Source organism: Canis lupus, chromosome 24 (genome assembly GCF_003254725.2).
Source record: "Canis lupus dingo isolate Sandy chromosome 24, ASM325472v2, whole genome shotgun sequence".
Taxonomy (NCBI): Eukaryota; Metazoa; Chordata; class Mammalia; order Carnivora; family Canidae; genus Canis; species Canis lupus.
The window spans coordinates 24,356,288-24,376,835 of record NC_064266.1 but is presented as its reverse complement, the minus strand read 5'-3'; the positions used below and the strand labels follow the sequence as shown (position 1 = coordinate 24,376,835).

Below are 20,548 nucleotides of genomic sequence, written 5' to 3'. Positions count from 1 at the left end.
GGGGATCCCTGGGTGGCTCAGCAGTTTGGTGCCTGCCTTCGGCCTGGGGCGTGATCCTGGGGTCCCAGGATCGAGTCCCGCTTCGGGCTCCCTGCATGGGGCCTGCTTCTCCCTCTGCCTGTGTCTGCCTTTCTCTCTCTATGTCTCTCATGAATGAATGAATAAAATATTTAAAACAATAAAAAAAGAATTAAAATAACATCAGCAAACCTCATGGTTGGAAGGGATGTTAAAAGGTGGTCATGTAGTCAACCTATCAAATAGCTGAGTTCTCACAAAGGATTTATTTGTCCTTCAGAAGTAGGCAGATTCTCTATGTCTTGGGTTTATTCTTTCCATCACTTGAAACTTCAGAAACTCTCCTGTTAGAAAGTTATTTTTTTCAATGTTCAGTGTTGAATAATTCTTTCTCCCTCTGTGGCTCACCTTTTGGTTCTAATTCTTAGGCAAATAGTCTAATCACTTTTCTACAATATTTAAAGCAACTCTGCTATTTTTCTCAGGGTATTTATCTTCTGATCTTTCATCTCTTCATCTTATCTCTTAAAATATGATGTTCAAAACTATGGGTAGTATTCCAAGTAGAGTCTGACCTGTGATGAATGGAACAAAAATTTCACTGTTGCACATGGAAGATATTATATTTCTGTTACTGTATCTAAAATCACATTAATTTGGGGGGCAGCCTCATCATCACCTTGACTTCCTTTGAAGTTAGTTAATTGTCAACCTAAGCCTCCTAGACTTTTTCACACATAGATGGACATGACTTACCTATCCTGCACTGCTACATGCAGTTCTTTAAGACCCAGGTACAGGACCTTAGATTTATTCCTGTTCAAATTCATTCTATTAGATTCAGCCCATTTAAACAGTCTGTTGAAGTATTTTTGGCTCATAGTTGGGTCATCCAGCATATTTGTCTTCCTGCCCAACTTCTTGTCATCTGCAGATTTGATAAGTATGTTTTCTTTTCTCCATCTTAGTGGTTACCAGAGATGTTGAGGCAGGCCAGGCTGGAATCATTCCATTGTATCATACTATTGCTAGTAGATTTTCTTTTTTTTACATTTTTTAAAAATTTAAATTCAATTTGTAGATTTTACTTTATTTTATTTTTAATTTGTAGATTTTAATGGGTAGGATTGTGTATGGAGACAGAATTGTCAGTTTAGATAGAATATTCCATAATTATAGCAAGAATTGTCTTTTTGGTGAGTAGTCCTATTATAGCCGCTTAAAAACTAATTAATGAGAGGTAACAGAAATAAGGAAGCTCATTAAGAATGAGATAAGGAACTCGTTTGGAAAGTTGATGACCCGGTTTATATTCTTATTTATAGTTAAGTATAATACATATTTACTAATTAATAAAATATAATTCTTTTTTTTTTTTAAGATTTTATTCATTTATTCACAAGAGCCAGAGAGAGAGAGAGAGAGAGAGAGAGAGAGAGGCAGAGACACAGGCAGAGGGAGAAGCAGGCTCCATGCAGGAAGCCCGACACGGTACTCGATCCCGGGACTCCAGGATCATACCCTGGGCCGAAGGCAGGTTCTAAACCACTGAGCCACCCAGGGATCCCCTAAAAATATAATTCTTATGGAAGGTCTTAAGCAGAGACCCTTATAGACTGATTAGAGGCAATGTGGTATAGGAGAAGAAGCCCTAAACTAGCTCTGAGGTGTTTTATTCACTTATTTATTTAGCAAGTAAATATTAAGTACCCACTACACTTAAGCCCTGGGTATATAGTGGTTAAAAAAAAAAAAAAAAAAAAAAAAGCCCGGACTTGATCTTTGTCCTCAGTGGAACTTACATTCTAATGCGGGAAACGATAATTACACAGGTGAATACTTTCTGTGATCTGTGTTCTAGATAGATACTGTCCAACAAACAACGCAAGTCATATATTGAACTAAAAGTTTCTAGTAGCTCCATTTTAAAAAAAATGAAAAATAATGAACTGAATTTTAATAATTGGTTTTATTTAACTCAGTATATCTGAAATAATATTTCAGCATGTAAGCAGTATAAAAAAATTGAGGTATTTGTCTTTTTGTTGAACTAAATCTTTGAAATCTTTTAAATGTTTTATTTATTTGAGAGAGAGAGAGCATGAGCAAGGGGAGGGGCAGAGGGAAAAGCATACCCCCCACTGAGCAGGGAGCCAGATGTGGGGCTCTATCCCAGGATCATGACCCGAGCTGAAGGCAGACACTTAACCAACAGCCACCCAGGCACCCCTAAATCTTTGAAATCTTAAACCTATACCACGTGTCAGTTGGAACTAGTCACGTTTCAAGTGCTCAATAGGCATATGTAGCTAGTAGCTTCTGTGTTGGACAGCACAGCACTATACCCATCTTTACAGACTACTCTGTAGTGCTGGGCAAATTACTTCCCTTGTATAGGACTCCTGTATTCATTCAGCAAAATGAACGATTTTGTCTTGCTTATCTTCTAATAACTAAATGTGGGTTCCTTTCATGTAGGAGAGTGCCTTCTCAGGTGCTCTAAATAATCTCTATCTTGAGATAGACGTATCTCTAGATATCTCGCTGCTTACATGGGTGTGTGTGTGTGTGTGTGTGTGTATATATATATATATATATATAATATGTAAAAATCCATCAAGCTATACACTTAAGATTTATGTTCTTTACAGTATTTATGTTGTACCTCAATGAAAATTTCTTTTTTTTTTTAACAAGATCACTTCCAGTTTTTTTATTATGTGTTCTCTACTGAAATTACCAAGATGAGCTGACCTTCAGTATAATTATAAGGTGTGATAAAAAATTAGAAACAGCTAGTTACTTTTTATGTCTTCTTACCACCCAGGATGTGTCTAGTCCGAATGAAGCAGGAAGGCCGGAGTGGGAAATATATGTGTCGGATCATAGTTCATTTTATGTGGGAGGATGTTGAGCAGCGTGGCAGAGTTATGGGGGTAAGTAAAATGCTGTTAGATTATGGTCCAGGAAAACTCCAGTGAGGGATTGCTTGACTTGAGTTGATGTTTTATCTGTTCTAGAATAGCTTTGCTTTTAGATTTCTGTGTAATGCTGCCTAATGTCAGGTGGTAATTCAGTTAGAGTTGTTTCTGCCTCTATGAAGACTGACATACCATGGACACTTTATGTGTTTGCACACATTATTATGATTTGTCAATGCAAGGACATCCTGTGTTTGAAAATGGAATTATTAATCCCAAATAATGGTGGTAAGAGGGATGGATTTGTTGAATGGAAGAAATCAAATAGTAATCAAGTTTTAGGGTACTATGCCTTTGACACCAATTGAATGTTTGAACTAGTCCTCCTCTAAATTAGTTCTGATCGAAATACCCTGGCATTGGGCCGGCACTGTCCTCAGGAACTGAAAAACAAGCTCCTTGATCACTAACAACCTAGAATAATTTGGCAACATACTTGCTGAAAATGTATGTTAGTACATTTAATAATTAACCTGAGAGAGGGGGATATATACATATAAAACATAGAATGTAATGGTAATGGAAAGATGAAACCAAAGCATTAGAAACAGTTGTTTATATAAATAGTAATCTCTTCTTTTGTGTATTTTTGCATCTAGACCATATTTTAGTAGATTGTAATCCTTGTTTTATCCCCTTGTTTTTTCTCCTTAAGCCTCCTAGCTTAGGATCATCTAAAGCACAACCATCAGATGGGGTCATGAAATGGGTTGTTTTTTTTTCCATTACAAAGTTCTCCCTATGGACTGAAGAATAAACAGAGTTTATATATGTATTATAAAAGTCATACATGTTCATAGAATAAAAATCAAACAGTGAAAAGCATTTAATGTAAAGACAAGTGTTGTTTCCCCATTCCAACCTGCCAAAAGTCACCATTGTTAAGAGTTGATGTGTATCCTTCTAGTTTCCTATATAAATGCAAATTATAAATGTATATTCTGTAACATAACACAAATGGGCTTAACCATACATAGTTTTGTATCTTGGCTTTTTAACTTAATATATATATTAGATTTTTTAAAAAGATTTTTTAAAAGTAATGTCTACACCCATATGAAAGCTCAAACTTACGACCCTGAGGTCAAGAGTTTCACACTCCATGACTGAACCAGCCAGGTGCCCCTATATTAAGATGTTTTTACTTTACGTTTGTTTTTAAAATTCAAAATGTTTAAAAAAAAAAAAATTCAAAATGTTTTAATTAAGACTGAAATCCCTTTAATCGTCAATCTCTTTCCTGGCCAGTTACCTCCTTTTAAGAAGTAATCACTGTTTCCACTTTGGTGTATATCTTTTAAGGATCTTTTCTATGTTCTCTATAGAAAATATATAGCATTGATTTTGTGTGTGTATACTTATTTTTTTTTTTTTTGAGATTTTATTTATTTATGAGAGACACCCAGAGAGAGACCTAGGCAGAGGGAGAAGCAGGCTCCCTATGGAGCCTGATATGGACTTGATTCCAGGACCTCAGGATCACGCCCTGAGCCGAAGGCAGATGCTTAACCACTGAGCCACCCAGGCGTCCTTGTATATTAGATTATACATGAAATCATCCTCTGTGTACTAATATGTATTTAATTTTTTTCACTCAACAATATGTCTTAGAGATTTTTCCATGCTACATGGGAGTTGAGTGGGAGGTTGTCACCACGTTTTATTTATTGTAATTATTTTCACACACTCCTGTCATTGTCTAATGGTATCATGTGCTTACTATATGTGTAAAATTGAGGTCTTTGAAGCTAAATCATGGAGATGATGGTTGCCTACTGAGAGGGTATTCCTAAATTCTCATGTCTTTGGAGGCCCTATATATATATATATATGTATATATATATATATATATACACATATATATATATATATCTAGGAAGCACAGTGGACATAGATTTGTCTTAAAGGTGTCTTCAATGACATTCACATGCCTTTCTCTGAGACAGTAGACCATTGGTATTTCTGTTTATTCCAAGAAGAGGATAGCATATGTCAGAGTTTTAGTTGCCATCAGCATCATCATCATTTGTTTTGGAGTCATTGAGTGCTGTCTTTGTGTATTCTTTGGTTCCTTGTTCCATTTTTTTCACTGTCAGGCCTTTCTGATGTCTCTGCTACCCAGAGTGGTATCAGCAGCCTTAATCCCACGGAGTGTTCCATATGCCCTCAGGTACTTACTATCCAACTCCGTGGCAGCACCTAATGGACATAGGGTGGTGCTGCTACTATCACATCACGTAATGATAACCAGTGACACCCCTGGGCCAGCCAAAGCCTTGGCCGACTGCCATGCAATGAAACAGTAGCTCTTCTAATTAGTTAACCTGTTTCTTGTCACTATTGACTAAACTCGCTGGACAGTTGGGCTGCTAGAGTCCTGTGGGCCACAACTGTCCACAATTTGAATAGCTAATGAGCCATAGGTTACTAACTCTTGAACTACAGGAATCTTTCAGTTATTTATCCCGTCACCATGAATTTCCTTCGGACCTCCATAAATATCTCCATCCTAATCTCCAGCACTTTGAACCTTCTGTGTTACTTTAAAACATTGCTTCCACTTGACTGCATATTTATAAAGGCAGGAGACCTCTTTTAACTACATAGTAGTTTTTTTGCTTATGTAGTAAATAGTGGATGAATAAATACTGTTGGATGAATAAATTGAATTTCAGCCTCTAAAATTGTTTCAAAGCCCACTTATCAGATAGGCGATACTTGATTTGTATGTTTCTAGTCCAAGTGTGTATCAGTGCAGTCCTGTAGGAATTAGTTTTTCCTCTTTATTTTTCCTCCTGTTTTATTGAGCCATTTTTCTTTCTGAATTTTTCTAGATATGATGTTGTCCTTTAGAGCAAGGTGTTAGATTGGTGTTTGTCACACTTTAATGTGCCTATGGTCCACCTGAGGATCTTGCTAAAGTACAGATTCAGTAGGTTGGGGTGGAGCCAGAGAGTCTACATTTCTAGAAAGCTTCAGGTGATGATTGCCACAGGTGGAGCAGGGTGAGGTTGTGGTAACCACACTTTGAAGAGCAAAGTTTTAGATGATCCATAATACTCCCCAAGTACAGACTTGTAAATTCACCTGTATGAAGAGAAATGCCAAGCCCCAGTTCATTTACAAAGACTATAAATAAAGGTGGTGATTTAATAATAACAGAGGTTTGGAAGTTGGGAAATTACTATTATTGCTTTTCTATTGCAATTGACTTGGTCCCCCCGCCCTCCCCCCATTCCCTTTCCAAGCTCATTGTATAAACAGACACGCTTTATACAGGCAAGAAAATTATATTTTAACCACTTCTAAGTTACAAGTGTGATTGTGTGTATAGAGTTCTTAGTCTTCTGTGTGTGTACAACCTAAAGAAATGAGAAAAGTTAGGGACATACAGTTGAAGAAAGTAGTAGGAAGCTAAGCTAGTCTGACCTGGTTCTGACCCTGGCTGCCAAGTCTCCTCCTCTGTGCTTCAGTTTATTCTTTAAAAAATGTGAGTTGTTGGGGTGCCTCAAAAAATCAATGATTTGAAGGTGGTAATTTGTAAATCTGTCTCTGTGTAATTTGGCATCCCAGGTGTACATCTTTAAGAAAACTCATATAAAAAGTAGAATTTATAAGACTGATCAATGTGGTGGTGATTTTTTTCATGCCAAAGAATTCTTAGAGGCTATTACTTTGAGTGGAGCCACTTGTGAATTAATGATGAATCAGAAATTTGAATCAAGAACTCCTTTGAAATTAGAATTGCAATCTTATTTGGTGGGGATATTTTTATTAAAAATTTTTTGCTTTTTATCAGCTTCTTAGGAGCCCAACTATTGTGAAAAACAAGGCAGACTCATATATCATTAGTGGAGCTGGTATAAAATGCAAGTGTTAAATTTGAGGTTACAAAAATCACATGAATAATTTAGAGTGTTCTAACTTTAAAAAAAAACATTATTTGGGATTTAAACATATAAATTAGCTGTGGAAATAAAATTCATTATATCACCTCATCTGGTCTTGTTTTATTTCATTAACTGGTTCTTAAAAACCTTTGTGAGCTGAGTTGCAGCTGAAGAGGTTGGAGACCATTTTTCCTTGGGCCCTTGCCTCACTCCTGAGTGTTGGTAAGAGTAGAGAACTAAGACTTGACACAGCTGTAAAAACAGACAGCGCCTTTGGCCTCAGCACTTTCTCCTGGTGCAGGCACATTTCAGATGTAAATTTCACTTTCTGCCTCTCCTACTAATGAAGTAAGTTTCTTTTGCTGGGTTTGCAGCCAGGTGTGTCCAGTCTTGTGGCTAACCCAGGCGCTTTAGTTAATTTTTCCATTTGTGACATTTCAACCAAACTTAAAAAACAAACATAAAAATTAGCTCAAGGCAGTGGCTCAAAGTGTTAATGGTAACCTTAGGCTGGCTAAACGACTTCCTCTTAGTTCTGCTCTGCCAGACATCTCCACCTTGTGGCTTACAATGAGCAGGTTTAAGCTTTCCAAGCCTTGGAGACTAGGTGGGAAGGAGTAGTTAAGAAATTCTGAGTTTACCCTTATCAGTGGTCCCTGGAATCCCAGTTGTCTCCTCAAGACTTTAGATGACTTCTTGCCAGTACCATTCCAGAATAAGGATGAGCCTCCTGTCATCTGAAGGTCTTTTGTTCTCTCTAGCAGAGCTGCCTCCTGAGACCATGCAGAAGGCCTAGAAAGAGGTGGAGCAGCTGTGGGCTGAACCGGACTTCTTTGTAAAATTCTACTTTTCTTTTTAGAAAACATTTTGCTTTGCAAGATCCTCTGTGATCACACTCCAGACTACCTCTCCAAACTCATTTCCTCTAGCTTTTCTTGAACTGTAAATATGTGAAACCTTCTAGCACATGTGCTTGGCACATAGTAAGCACTCAATGAACATCACACTCCAGCCTTGCTTCACATACTCTTCAGCCAAGTTGAATGCCTTGCTCTTCCTGTCTTATTTATGTCTTTCCTGGTGCAGTACATACACTAGGTTGCCTAAACACCACAGCCCCAATTCCTTTACATCCCTCCATCCCACACTAGAAGCCAGTCCCAGTTGATCCACTAGCTGGAAGTACCTTAGTAATTTATATGTACCCTTCTGGCTATCTTGTATCATTGTTATTCATGAGTATTGACTATCTTCCAGGTGAATTGCCTGGGGGGCTGCATCCCCTGTATCCCTCTTTGTAGTCTCCAAAGTGCTTATCATAGCCCCTTGACTTAATCCATGTCCAGTAAATAACTGACAACAGAAGACCGTTCTGGAAGCCCCCTATCTGTATTAGAAAAAGTGGGGTGGAGAGTTATCCCCCTTTTCATTCTGAGCATATTTGTTTGCTCTGTTAGTCTTAAATACTGTAAGAAAAAAAGAGAAATTGTTTCCCTTACCTTCAAGTTTTTCTCTTTCCATCCATTCCCATCTTCTAATGGATTTGACTAAAACAACAACCAAACCACAAAAAAAAAAACAACTTCTACATGAGGCCTTTTATGATTCTAAACAAAGACTTTAAATCTATAAAAGGTGGTAAAAAGAATTATACATACTTTAGTTTTTCTGGAAATCTTCTTCTAGGCCTCTGTAATTCCATTCTGTTTTTCTCCCTACCTCCCCACAGAAATTTTCAAACAAACTCCTCTGTTTTACCATAAGGTAAAAAAATTTGCTATACCTTGCATCTCTAGGTCAGAATTAACACTCACTGCCATCCATAGGTATTGTTTTAAAATATGAGGACCACTTTAAGGACATAGTTTTGCAGCCAATGATACAAATGATGGAGTGTAAATATAAAGCAATTCCTTGGGCTCCAGGTCTTTAAAAATAAAGACATGTTTGTTCCCAGATATCAGTTGTTCTTTTGGAAGTTTTTAAATGTCCTAAGCTGTTGGAGTAGATATTTGTTTATTAGGTGAGAGAAGGCTAAATTCTTAGAAGGCAGAGCAATTTCATTTTGGGATTGGTTCATGAACGTTAGCAGGGCCCAACTGAAATTTATCTTTAGTAGATGCATTCCTTTCTCTGCACAAGTTTCATGACCCCAGGTCTCAGTAGGTAGCAACGATGCATGGAGTATGTACTTTAGGCAGTTTTTTGACTGATCAGATGCCTGGGAGCATACAGGCAGAATGCCAGTCTGATGGCTCATTTCGCCTGTCCTTCTGGGCAGCATACTGGACTCACTTCATTTCAGGGATCATCCCTGAAAGAGAAGTTGTAAACCTTTCTGAAATTGAAATGAAAATAGAGCATGAAACTCCTATCTATGCACATTCTCATTTATCTCTCTCACAGCCGGTTTTTTTTTTTTTCACAGCCGTTTTTATCTGCAATTATAGTTTGGAAGTTGCCTGAGGTATAATTCATATTTGTTTGCCTTTATATTCCTTTGGTACCTGAAATGGAGCTCTATACTTAGTAGACATTCAATAAATGTTTCTTGACTGAACAAATCCGTAAGTGAATTCGGTCCTCTTTGCTATATCTTCAGTTTACCTCACGGAATTTCTGTAGAAGAAACACAGTGACCTAATTCCATTTTCTTTTTTCTTTCTTTTTTCTTTTTTTTCTAATTCCATTTTCAAAGCCCTGGCTGCCTTGGTGCATTGACACTGTCCTGTCTTTTTAGTACCTTTCTTAAGTACTCTTCATATTAAGTACTCCAAATTCAGTTCATTGTTTCAGAACTGTTTAGCTCTCCAGCCTACCACTTTTTTTTTTTTTTCCTTTGGGTGCCCAGTTCCCTTTGGTATCTTTTGTATCATAGTTGTAATACTGCTTAGAGCTGTGTACATTGGGCACAGTTAAAGCCATTTTCCATAATGGTTCTCCTAAATAAACCTCTCAGGAGATGGGATAAATAGCTCCATGAACCTGTTCTTCCTGTGTTTCCAGTCTCACTTCTGATGTCATTGCTATCGATCCAGCCCCTCCAAGCTGGAATTCTTAGAGTCCTCCTCAACTCTTGCCTCATCCTCTGCACCCAAATTGTCTTGTCACTTTTCTGCCCAAAATATGTTTGGATTTTTTCCACTCTTCTGTTTCATTGCTTCTTATCAACCCTCATTGTCTCTCCTTTATTGCACATGACCTCCTAATTAGTTCTGGACTTTCCCCACGCTAGTGAACCCTGTCACCCTATAAACCACCAGAGGTTTTTCCAAATTCCACATCTGATCGTATCCTTCCTCTGTCTAGAAATCCTAGTGCAAAATTCAGATAGCTTAGCAACAGTTTATAGAACCCTTTGTAATTATATAGAACAGGAGAACCCTTCGTAGTTATATAGGAGAATGTTCTTAGAAGATACAGTATTTAGTATTTAGGAATGAAAAGATTTGATGTTTTCACATGGTTTAGCAAAAGAAAAAGCACGTGTGTGTATATGTGGAGAGAGATGAAACAAATATTAAAAATAGTAACAGTTGTGAATCTAAAAATTATACAACTTTTTGTTATATTACTCTTCCATTTTTTAAGTAAGTTTGAAACTTTTCAAAGAGAAAAATGGGGGGAAAGAAATCTTCATATTCTAGCCCCAACCCATCTTTCTAGTCTGATTGCCAGCAGACTTCTCTAATACACAGATATTCATGTGTAGTCACACATTTACACTCAAACACAGGTTTCACTCATGTGAGATTTTCACTGATGCTATAGTATGCCATATTCCTTTATGCTTCTGGGCTTTTGCTTATGTAGTTCCCTTTGTCTGATGTGGTCTTAACACCTGTCTTCTCTGCTCGTAGTACAGTAAGACACAGCTGGATAGTACCTCTTCCATCAAGCTTTTCCTAGCACCTCCCCGCCCCCACCAGCCGACAATATTGGTGTATTTGGCCACTCCCTTCTCTGTATTGTTGCAGCACTTTGCACAAACTCCTACAATAGGACTTAACATGCTCTACTCTAATTGTGGGTTTGTGTAGGTCATGCTCATTAGTTGGAGTGAGGATCCTCGGATTTCTGGTCTAGCACAGAATGCCTAACATAGTCACTCCTCAGATACTTGGGTGAACACGGGTACTTGCCTCTATTATTAGTATCTGGCAGCACTATCTTCCAAATACTGACTTAATGAATGATCTCTTATCACACCTGGGTTCAATTTCTCTGACCATCTTTCCTCCTCAGAAAGTTTCAATTTTCTCTCTGCCCTGCCTCTGGGAATTATAGCTCCATTTTTTTTTTAAATGGAAGAAAAAAGATACAATCTCTGCCTCATCATTTATATTTCTAGTTCATTTTATAGAATAGATAAACCTTAGAATGTTAGATTGAGTGCCTTAGAGATTCTTTTGTTCAGTGGCTCTCAGTCTGAAGGGGCTCAGAGGTGTGTGTTTTGAGAAGTCTCCCCAGAGACATTAGAGTCTCAGAGTAAGGACTATAGATTTGGTCTCAGTGGCTCATTTCTCTAGTAAGAAAATGGGGTCCCAATGAAGTTAATTGTTCTGTCCAAGCTCATGCAGCTTTAAACAGCAGAATGAGGACCCAAGCAAGGGTATGCTGATTCCCAGTCTACTGTCCAGCTTTACTACGCTGTGATCCCTCCCGGGGTGTGGGAGGAGGATCAACTTCATGGCAGGTTCCTTCTCCCTAGCCTTTAATCACCTTCCAAAGGCTAAGAGGACAGCTTTTCTTGAATCTCGAGGCATTCCATTTCTTCAGTGCAGTCCCAAGCCCCAGGCCCCTTTTATTCAGTTTCTAATCCAATACGGCAGAGGTTTCCTACTCAACAGGACTCATAGAGATTAAGGGGGGAAAAAAAGACAGGTGAGAATGCTAACAATGTTCTGAATTTGTTTCTTTTTCCAGCATTTAGAGTCTGAATGTCTCCACATCGTCTGAATTTGCCTTAGTTGATTTTACAATTATTTTTCAGAGACTCCTTGGTTGTGTTTTTTTAAGAGTAGAGAACACCGCGACTGAACACCGTGCTCGGAGAGGCTGGGCTGGGAGACTAACAAAGGCAGTATTATACTGCGCACGGCAAAGCCAATAAATGAATTCAGGAGACATCTAGATGTGTTTCTCGAGAAGGGCATAAGGGGGAGGGGTCTGGTGAAAAGGCAGAAAGGTGGGATTAAGATAAATTAAAATGGGGCCAGCATGTTGGATAAGGAGACAGCCTCTTCCTGTTCCCACTATTGCTTAAGATTTTTCATTCTGCTTAGTTCAAAAGTTAAAACTAGTCCGTAACCGTGTTCTTTATACCCTCCCATCCCCCACTCTCTTACATAGGAAAAGAACTTAGTTGTAAAGCTATTTCAGCCTGGTACAGCAGTGTTTATTATTTGAATGCTACCTCTGTGGGGTGTCTATTAAAACTGAAAAGAACCTTCAAATAATCTAGACCAGAGATTTTTCAAAATGTGGTCCCCAGACCAGCAGCCTCAGCATCACTTAGGAATTTGTTAAAAATGCAAGTTTAGGGCCCGACCCTCAATCTGCTGAATCAGAAACTCTGGTGGTAGGGTCCAGCAATCTGTGTTTTCACACACCCTGCAGTTAGAGGGCCACTGCTCTCGTCTGATACGAGAAACTTTTAACATTTAACATTTAACTAATGGAGAAACTGGCTCCAGGAGAGTTGAATAAATTTAACTTAGAAACCAAACGAAGAGCACAACTTGAGTCTCCTGATTTCTGGCTTTTACTGTTCTCCCTGCTGATGGGAGCAGTATCTGGGCATGGGCTGGGAAAGTTGAGGATTTCAGCATAATACAGACAAACAGGTCACCAGTAGTAGTAGCTGACATTTACCAAGAACTTTCTCTTTGCTGTGCACTTTATAAGCACCATATGAACTTTAAATTTTGCAATACTCACATGTGAGATAGGTATTATTTCTATCCTCATTTTACAGATGAATACACTAGGATCAGAGAGGTTAGTGGATTCGTTTCCTGTAGCTGCTGTAACAACTAGCCATAAACTTGGTAGCTTAAAACAAATTCATTCTCTCATAGTTCTGAAGGCCAGAACTTCAGAACTTCATGGCCAAAATGGAGAACTTAGCAGGACTGTGCTCCTTCTGGAGGTTAGGGGAGAATCTGTTCTTTGCCCTTTCCAGCTTCTTGTGGCTGCTGGCATTCTTTGGCTTGTGGCCACATCACTCCAATTTCAGCCTCCCTCTTTAAGGGTCCATGTGATTACATTTAGGGCCCACCTGGATAATCCAGAATAACCTCCCCATCTGAAGACTCTTAATCTAATCATAGCTGCAAGGTCCTTTCTTCCCCATATAAGATGCATTTCCCAGGTTCCACGAATTAGGATGTAGGTATCTTTTTAGGAAATTATTATTCCACCTACCGGTAAGGTAATTTAATCAGTCTTACATAGTAAATATGAGAGTCTGGATTAGAACCCAAACCTGCCGCCAAACTTTAGAGCCCATGCTCTTAATCACTACTTTACTGCCTGAAAAGATCACTAAGAACTATGGCTGTAACATAAACATTAAGATTTTTAACTTAAGCGTTGTTTCCTTCTTCCTCTAACTTGCATAACATTACTTGTCACATGACACTGAACCTCCAAGTCCTTAGGCATGTCTGTATGTTGGTCTTCACGCCAGTTAAATTGTTAGCTCCTAGAGGGCAGAGATTGTATCTTTTTTTTCCTTCCATTTAAAAAAAATGGAGCTATAATTCATCTGCCATAAAAGTCACCATTTTAAGTGCTTTTTTAAAAAGTAAATTCACAGTGTTATGCAACCGTCACCACTATCTAATTCCAGAACATTTTCATCACCTCAAAAAGAAACTCTAAGCCCTATAGCAGTCACTCCCCATTCCTCTTTTACCCCAGCCCCTGGCAACCACTCCTGTAACTTCTGTCTCCATAGATTTATTCTGGGCATTTCATACGAATGGAATCATAATATGTGGACTTTTCTTTCTGTCTCCTTTCTTTTTTTTTTTTTTTTAATTTTTTTTAATTTAAATAAATTTTTAATTTATTTATGATAGTCACAGAGAGAGAGAGAGGCAGAGACATAGGCAGAGGGAGAAGCAGGCTCCATGCACCGGGAGCCTGATGTGGGATTCGATCCCGGGTCTCCAGGATCGCGCCCTGGGCCAAAGGCAGGCGCCAAACCGCTGCGCCACCCAGGGATCCCTTCTGTCTCCTTTCACTTAGCATCATGTTTTCATGGTTCATCCATGTTATAGCATGTGTCAGTACTTTTCTTTTTACGGATAGTCTATTGTATGAATATGCCACATTTTAGTCTCATTTATCAGTTGGTGGGCATTTGGGTTGTTTCCATTTTTTGGCTCTTATGAATAATGCTGCTGTGAACATTCATGTACAGGTTTTTGTCTGAATATGGGTTTTCTCTTCTCTTGGGTATATTACTGAGGAGTGGAATTGCTGGGTCATACAGTGATGTTAGGTTTAACTTTTGAGCAATTCAGAGCATTTTGTGTCAAGTTTGAATTTTAGCATGACATCCATTGTTATTTGTTTATAATGAAATAGCATTCTCAAAATAAGTAGTCTTAATCATATTTCTCATCTCACTGCCAAATAAATATTTACACCTATAATTTTTGATAGTAAAGAGAAGGAATGGGTGGTGTGGTATAATGCCCCAGTTCTGGCCAGCCTGGCCACTCTCTGAGTGAGCTCGAGTAAGTCAAATCACCTCACCTCTCTGGGGAGGAGAGCTAGATGATTTCTAAATTCTCTTCCAGACTTAACATTCCGCAACTCTGTGAGAGTCTGAAAAGCTAGCCTTGTGTTAAATCCCAGAGCTTGTGTTCTGTTTTTTTAGCAGTTCATCATTCTCTGTCTGATTTCTGTTCCCAGACACAAACAAGATTTACCCATCTCTTCCTCCATTTTATTGTGGCCTGCTAGCTTCCAGGTACTCTGCTAGGCACTGGAGTATACAGATGATGAAGATATTGTCCCCAATTCCCCAGTCTTATAGGAAAAGACACACATATGAAGCAGGTGATTACAATATTAAGAGATTGTGATATTTAAAAATTGCTGAGAAGGCCCAAAGGAGAGAAGCTTGGGGTAGATGACATTTGGGTTGTATCTTTTCAGAAAAGTTTTTAATAGACAAGAGAAACCCTCCCCCCCGCCCCCCGCCCCAGGCAAAGGAACAGTGTAGGTAGAGGCAGGATGGTGTGAGAGGACAGAGCATGTTTGCCTTTGTATGGTAACTTTTTTCCTTTTCCTGCAGTGCTGAAAGTAGACTCTTTTTATCCAGACTAGCTCCCATTTTGAGATCCTTTTGGGTGTCCAATATTCAGACTCATTGACTCAAAGGTCTGCAAAAGAACCTATTTTGTCTAAGCCGTGGCCACCTGTAGATCTTTTCCCCTGTTTTTCTTTTCTTTTTTTTTAAAAAGATTTATTTATTTATTCATGAAACACACACACACACACACACACACACACACGGAAGCAGAGGCATAGACAGAGGGAGAAGCAGGCTCCTCACAGGGAACCTGATGTGGGACTCGATCCCTGGACCTGGGATCATGCCCTGAGCTGAAGGCAGACAGTTCAGCTGCTGTTTTTTAAGGGTACTTCAGACTCAATTTCAGAGTAATGAGGTTTCCTGAATGGCTAAGAAGCCTTGATCAAGATTTGGGTTTTCTCCTAGCATCAGCTTAGTTTGGGCTCCCTGCAAATACCCTCTGGTCCCCCTGAGGGTTTTAGTTACATAAAAATATCGGGAACGTAAAATTTAACAATATGATCAGCACAGCACAAACTAGATTTCTAACCTTTGACTAGAAACATATATGGAAGGCTTTGTGTTTTAAACTGCCCCCTTCCCAGCCTCCTAGCCTTCATGAGAGGTCATTGTACAGCTCTTTCCATGGTCACTGTTCTCTTCCCTTTTACTGGAGGGCAAAACTAGGGCAGAGAAATAATTTTTATTCACTTCTGAAAGGTTACAGTAATAAAGAAACTCTTGTTAACATCAGAGAACGTTGCAGCCAAGAGTTTTCACAGTCTGGCATTGTTTATTTTACATGTAATTTGGAACCTTCTGCACTCTTAAAATATTGGCACAAAAATGTTTTAACTGTTGAAGTACTTCATTGCATGCAGCAGTAGTGTGGTGTCAGAGGGGCAGCAGGGCTCTGGAGAGCTCTTTTGCCCTGTTCCTGTTGGAGAGAAAAATGGTGTAAGTGTGCATATGTATGTATGTGCACATCCACATCCACTCAACTGTAGATTATCCTCTCTGCATTTAGAATTAAGAACTTTCTCTGTTCTGATGAATGTACACGTTTCCCTTTATTTAACGATGAGAGTGGTATAACAATCCTGCTTCCCTGTTGCCATGGCTGCCAGCAAGTACAGAGCTTCCCTTATTTACGTATTTGATATAATTTTTCATTATCCTCTTTCTCTCACACATACCCTTTATTAACGCTTTTACTTTTTTTTTTCTTTTTGGTTGAGATGTATATTTTGGGCCAGATTCTGACAGGCATTCTACAGATCTCGTCTCACTTACAAATTGCCTGGTTAGAGAGAAGAGTGTGCCCATTTTGCAGCTGAAGAGAACTGAGGGGAAGAAAAAGTCAAAGAACTAGGCTGTGGTCACCATAGTAAGTCACAAGTCCAGGTCTGACTGATTTTCAAACTTTTGGCCATACCACAGGCCTTTCATTAGAAGCCAACTTGAACCTTTTTTGGAAGTAGGTAGAATACAAGAACAAGCAAATGAACTAATGACTAACCTATTCATTGACAGGATCACTGGTGTTGATCGAGATAGTAATACACAGAAGTATCTGGCTCTATCAAATGGTTGATTTTTTTCTTTAAGATTTTATTTATTTATGTATTAGAGAGAGAGAGTACACAGCAGGGGGAGAGTAGAGGAAGAGGGAGTAAACAGACTTCCTGTTGAGCATGGAGCCCAGTGAGGCTATCCCAGGACCCTGAGATCATGACCTGGGCCAGAGTCAGATGTTTAACCAAGTCACCCAGCACCCAGGTGCCCATCAAAGGCTTTTTGTTGTTATTGTTTTCATAGGTTGAAATTAAGATTTGAAAACCATTACAGAAGGATCCCATTATTAAATGGGAAGAGTGTTGGAGTGGTGATTGGGTTTCCATAGTACCAGGCTCTGCTTGGCTCTTAGAGTTTGGAGGACCTTTCCTTTCCCCCATCTGCTTTTTGTCCTGTGGGCTTAAAATAGAGCTATTTATATTAACCTTGTTAAGACCCAGGGATTCCCCGAGTCTGATCATGCTCTCTCTAACCTGTCTGGTCTGCAAACAGTGGCCTGCTGCCCCATAAGCTCTTCTTCCCTCAAATCTTTCTTCCTTGGTCTCCAAAATGGAGCATTGGCAAAAGAGGCAGAGGTTACCCCCACCTGGGCCCCTGCTGGGCTCTATAGAGCTGTCAAGCCAGAACCTTTTCCAGGGATCTCCCAACAGAGGCCTCCTTCCTCTGTAGGAGTTCTACTCTGCCTCTGAGAAAAGGATGCTCTGCTGTCACGTATGTATGTATGTAACTTCCCAAGCACTTAACTCCTATCATAGGGGCTTTGGAGCCAGACAGACGTGGGTTCTAATCATACTGTGCCATAATTAAGACCTGAGCAAATCTCTTAACCTTACATACCTCCACTCCTTTCTCTGTAAGATGAGTCACATACAGTGTGTGACTACAACAGTATGATACTAGTAAAGACTTAGCACAGTGCTTGGCACATTTTAGTAACTTGATAAAATGGGCACTGTTTGGACCCTTCCTATAACACCTAGCATTGGCTGCCTTATTTCAAGAAGATGAATGTACACATCTGTCATGCCTCACTGGATTCTGACTCTCCGGAGGACAGAGATCATATTTTTCATCTTTGTATTCTCTGTTCTGCCTGGCATAGGTCATGTGCATTGCAGGCACTCAGGTGATGTTGGCTGAATCTGTTAGGATGACTAGGACAGAGCATGGCGGCCATGAATGTTTTAGTTTCTCCATCTGAACCTGGGGAAATAGTAACCCCTTATTTTGGAGCCTTTGAGGACAATTTAAAACGATATGTGTGAAGTGTTTGGAGCCCTTTGAAAGGAGGGTACTGGGGAAATTAATGGTGTTTTTGCTGTTCTTGGGAAAGCCCTTTGTGGTTCCCAGCGAATAAATTACTTGGAGTGAGTTTTCTAACACCTCCTACTCTGCTCTGTTCAACTAAGGCTTTTTTTTTTTTTTAAATTACTGTCTGCTGTAATACTTCTTTTGCTCTGACTTATAAAGATATATATTTTTGGTTTTGGACTTTTGACTCCTTTCTGCTCCCAGGAGAGAAATTTCTATCAGAATAATAAAAGGTGTAAACTGTGTGTGTTGCCCCTTTTGTAGGCTTTGGGCAGTTCAGCTGCTGGGGTTAAGAATCAGCAGACTTGTGGTTTGTGCCTGGTTGTGGGGGAAGTAGGAGACCATTCCCATTAAGCACTCAGTGGCATTCTCAGTGTCTCCCACACTACTACTTTCATCCCTGTCCTATGCCCTTCTGCTAAGATTCTTTGGATTTCAAATGAATTCTAGTGTCTTTGGTATTTTGAGTACAGATAATTTATGGCTATACCTCTTCTCTTTCAAAGACAGGAAGTGTTTATCCTCTACTGTGCTTTAGGTCCTAAGCTGAGTTGCCTGCCAAAAAAGATCCTCCTCCTAGAGGAAGGAGAGGAGGGGAGAGTCGAAAAACTACTCACTAGTTTTGGAATCAAAAGACTAAGGAATTAAACATGGGTTCACCATTAATCAGCAGACGCAGGTGAAGAGTCTAGACGAGATTATTTCTCTCTTTCTTTTTAAAGATTTATTTATTAATTTTTAGAGCGAGAAAGAGTGCACACATGAGAGTTGGGGTGTGGTAGAGGGAGAAAGAGAATCCCAAGCAGACTCCCCACTGAGCATGGAGCCTGATGTGGGGCTTAATCCCATGACACCAATATCATCACCTGAGCTGAAACCAAGAGTTGGACACCTAACAGACTGAACTACCTAGGCACCCCTGGCCCATATTATTTTTAAGAGCCCTTCCAGCTTGAAAAAATATGAGATAAGAGTTTTCCAGCCCAGCATAGAATTCACAGGAGGGAACAGCAGTTTGTCAGACTTCCAACTTACTCTCCAAGCTTCTTTTGCTCTGTAGCCTTGGAAGAACTGGTCTTTTCTCTATTATCCTCAGCTCAAAGGCCCAGAAGAGACTAGAGTGGTTTGGGGACCAGAGGGGGATTCAGAACATGCTGGAGTTATCTGGTCTGAAGCCATGGGTAGACATGGATGGCAGAAGAATCCCACTTGGTGATGACCCTCAGATGCTGTTTTAAAGAAGTCCAGACTGCTCTGGCTGATGGCAGGAAGCCTAAGTCAGGGCTAGCTCTCACTGGTCAGAACTGCAAAGCAGTCAGCGTTTACATTTTGTGCCATTTCAGTGGCTGGCAATCTCCTTGGAGATTGACGGGCACAAAGATGATCCTAATTTAATCTTTTCCAGTTGAGGACACTTAGTCCTGGCAAGAAAAAAATAGTTTGTTTGGGGGTCACAATAGCAGAGCAGAGATTAAAACTCACTGTTGATTTATTCTCTTCTTTTCAGTACATCGTACTATCACCTTTGCTGTTCTCTAGAGCTGCTATACATACCTCCATTTGTCTTCCTAGGTTACTGCTCTTTTGATCATTCTCTCTTAAGGTCAGTGTTCTAGTGTCTAGCACAGTGCTTAGTACATAATAGGCCTTCATCAAATGTTAGTGGATAAGTAAATGAACTCAAAGAGTCTATTCCTAACTTCTTACCAGAATGAGAATCAGTTCTCTACTGCTACCTTATCTGATAAACTCATTCATACTAAATTGTTGATGGATGCTAATAGGATAATGTTTTAATGGTCCCAGATAACTTTTGCATTTTTAGCAATGTTAATAGTGTCTTCAGCAAAAGGAATGATTGTAGTAGCACTGTGGGGACCTCTTAGGGTAAGGCAAGATTATTAGTACCCTTCACTTTGTGAAGCCAGAAGGTAGGCAACTGTCTGCGCTTTACTCCCGTGAGTTTAATCCTGCACTGGACACTACCAGAGGACAGTGGCTCTACTAAAGACGGGATGACTACGTGAAAAACTTCTGGAAGTTAAGGGGGGGGGGTCACACCTGGGGTACAGTAGAGACAGACATTGGCTATAGCTGCCCTGGATGTACTGTATTTCCGGATCCATTGGTGAGGCAGTTCTAACAGTCCTCTTCCCCATTTCCCTAAAATGCTGGATGAAAATACTGTGGTGATAGACCTGAAGGGGCCTAGCTAGAAAGCAGGGACTTCTTCCTCCACGTCAATGCTGTCTGTTGTAGCTGCTCTTTCTGAGTGGCAGTGATATGCACCATAAATGTAACACGTCTGGTCCTCCAAGGAGCAGGAAGAACCACAACCACTCTCTGGACATGAGCTGTATTACTGACGCTTACATCTAGTCCTGACCTCGCTGTCCACTCGCTGCCGGCTGCTTCACTGATTCCCCGCCTCCCGACCCTCTTCCATCTTAGATGCATCTTGC

At 39.7% G+C, this 20,548-nt stretch overlaps 1 protein-coding gene across 9 annotated transcripts in view; it reads left to right on the top strand.

The window, feature by feature from the left end:
- The window catches only part of LOC112673865 (ubiquinol-cytochrome-c reductase complex assembly factor 1), a 97,151-nt gene that overhangs the window by 50,452 nt on the left and 26,151 nt on the right, over positions 1-20,548 (top strand). For all 9 annotated transcript variants that reach the window (XM_025469837.3, XM_049100563.1, XM_049100561.1 and 6 more), the window contains one exon: positions 2,846-2,954. In XM_025469837.3, coding sequence (XP_025325622.1) covers positions 2,846-2,954 — 109 coding nt within the window. The remainder of the gene's footprint in view (positions 1-2,845; positions 2,955-20,548) is intronic.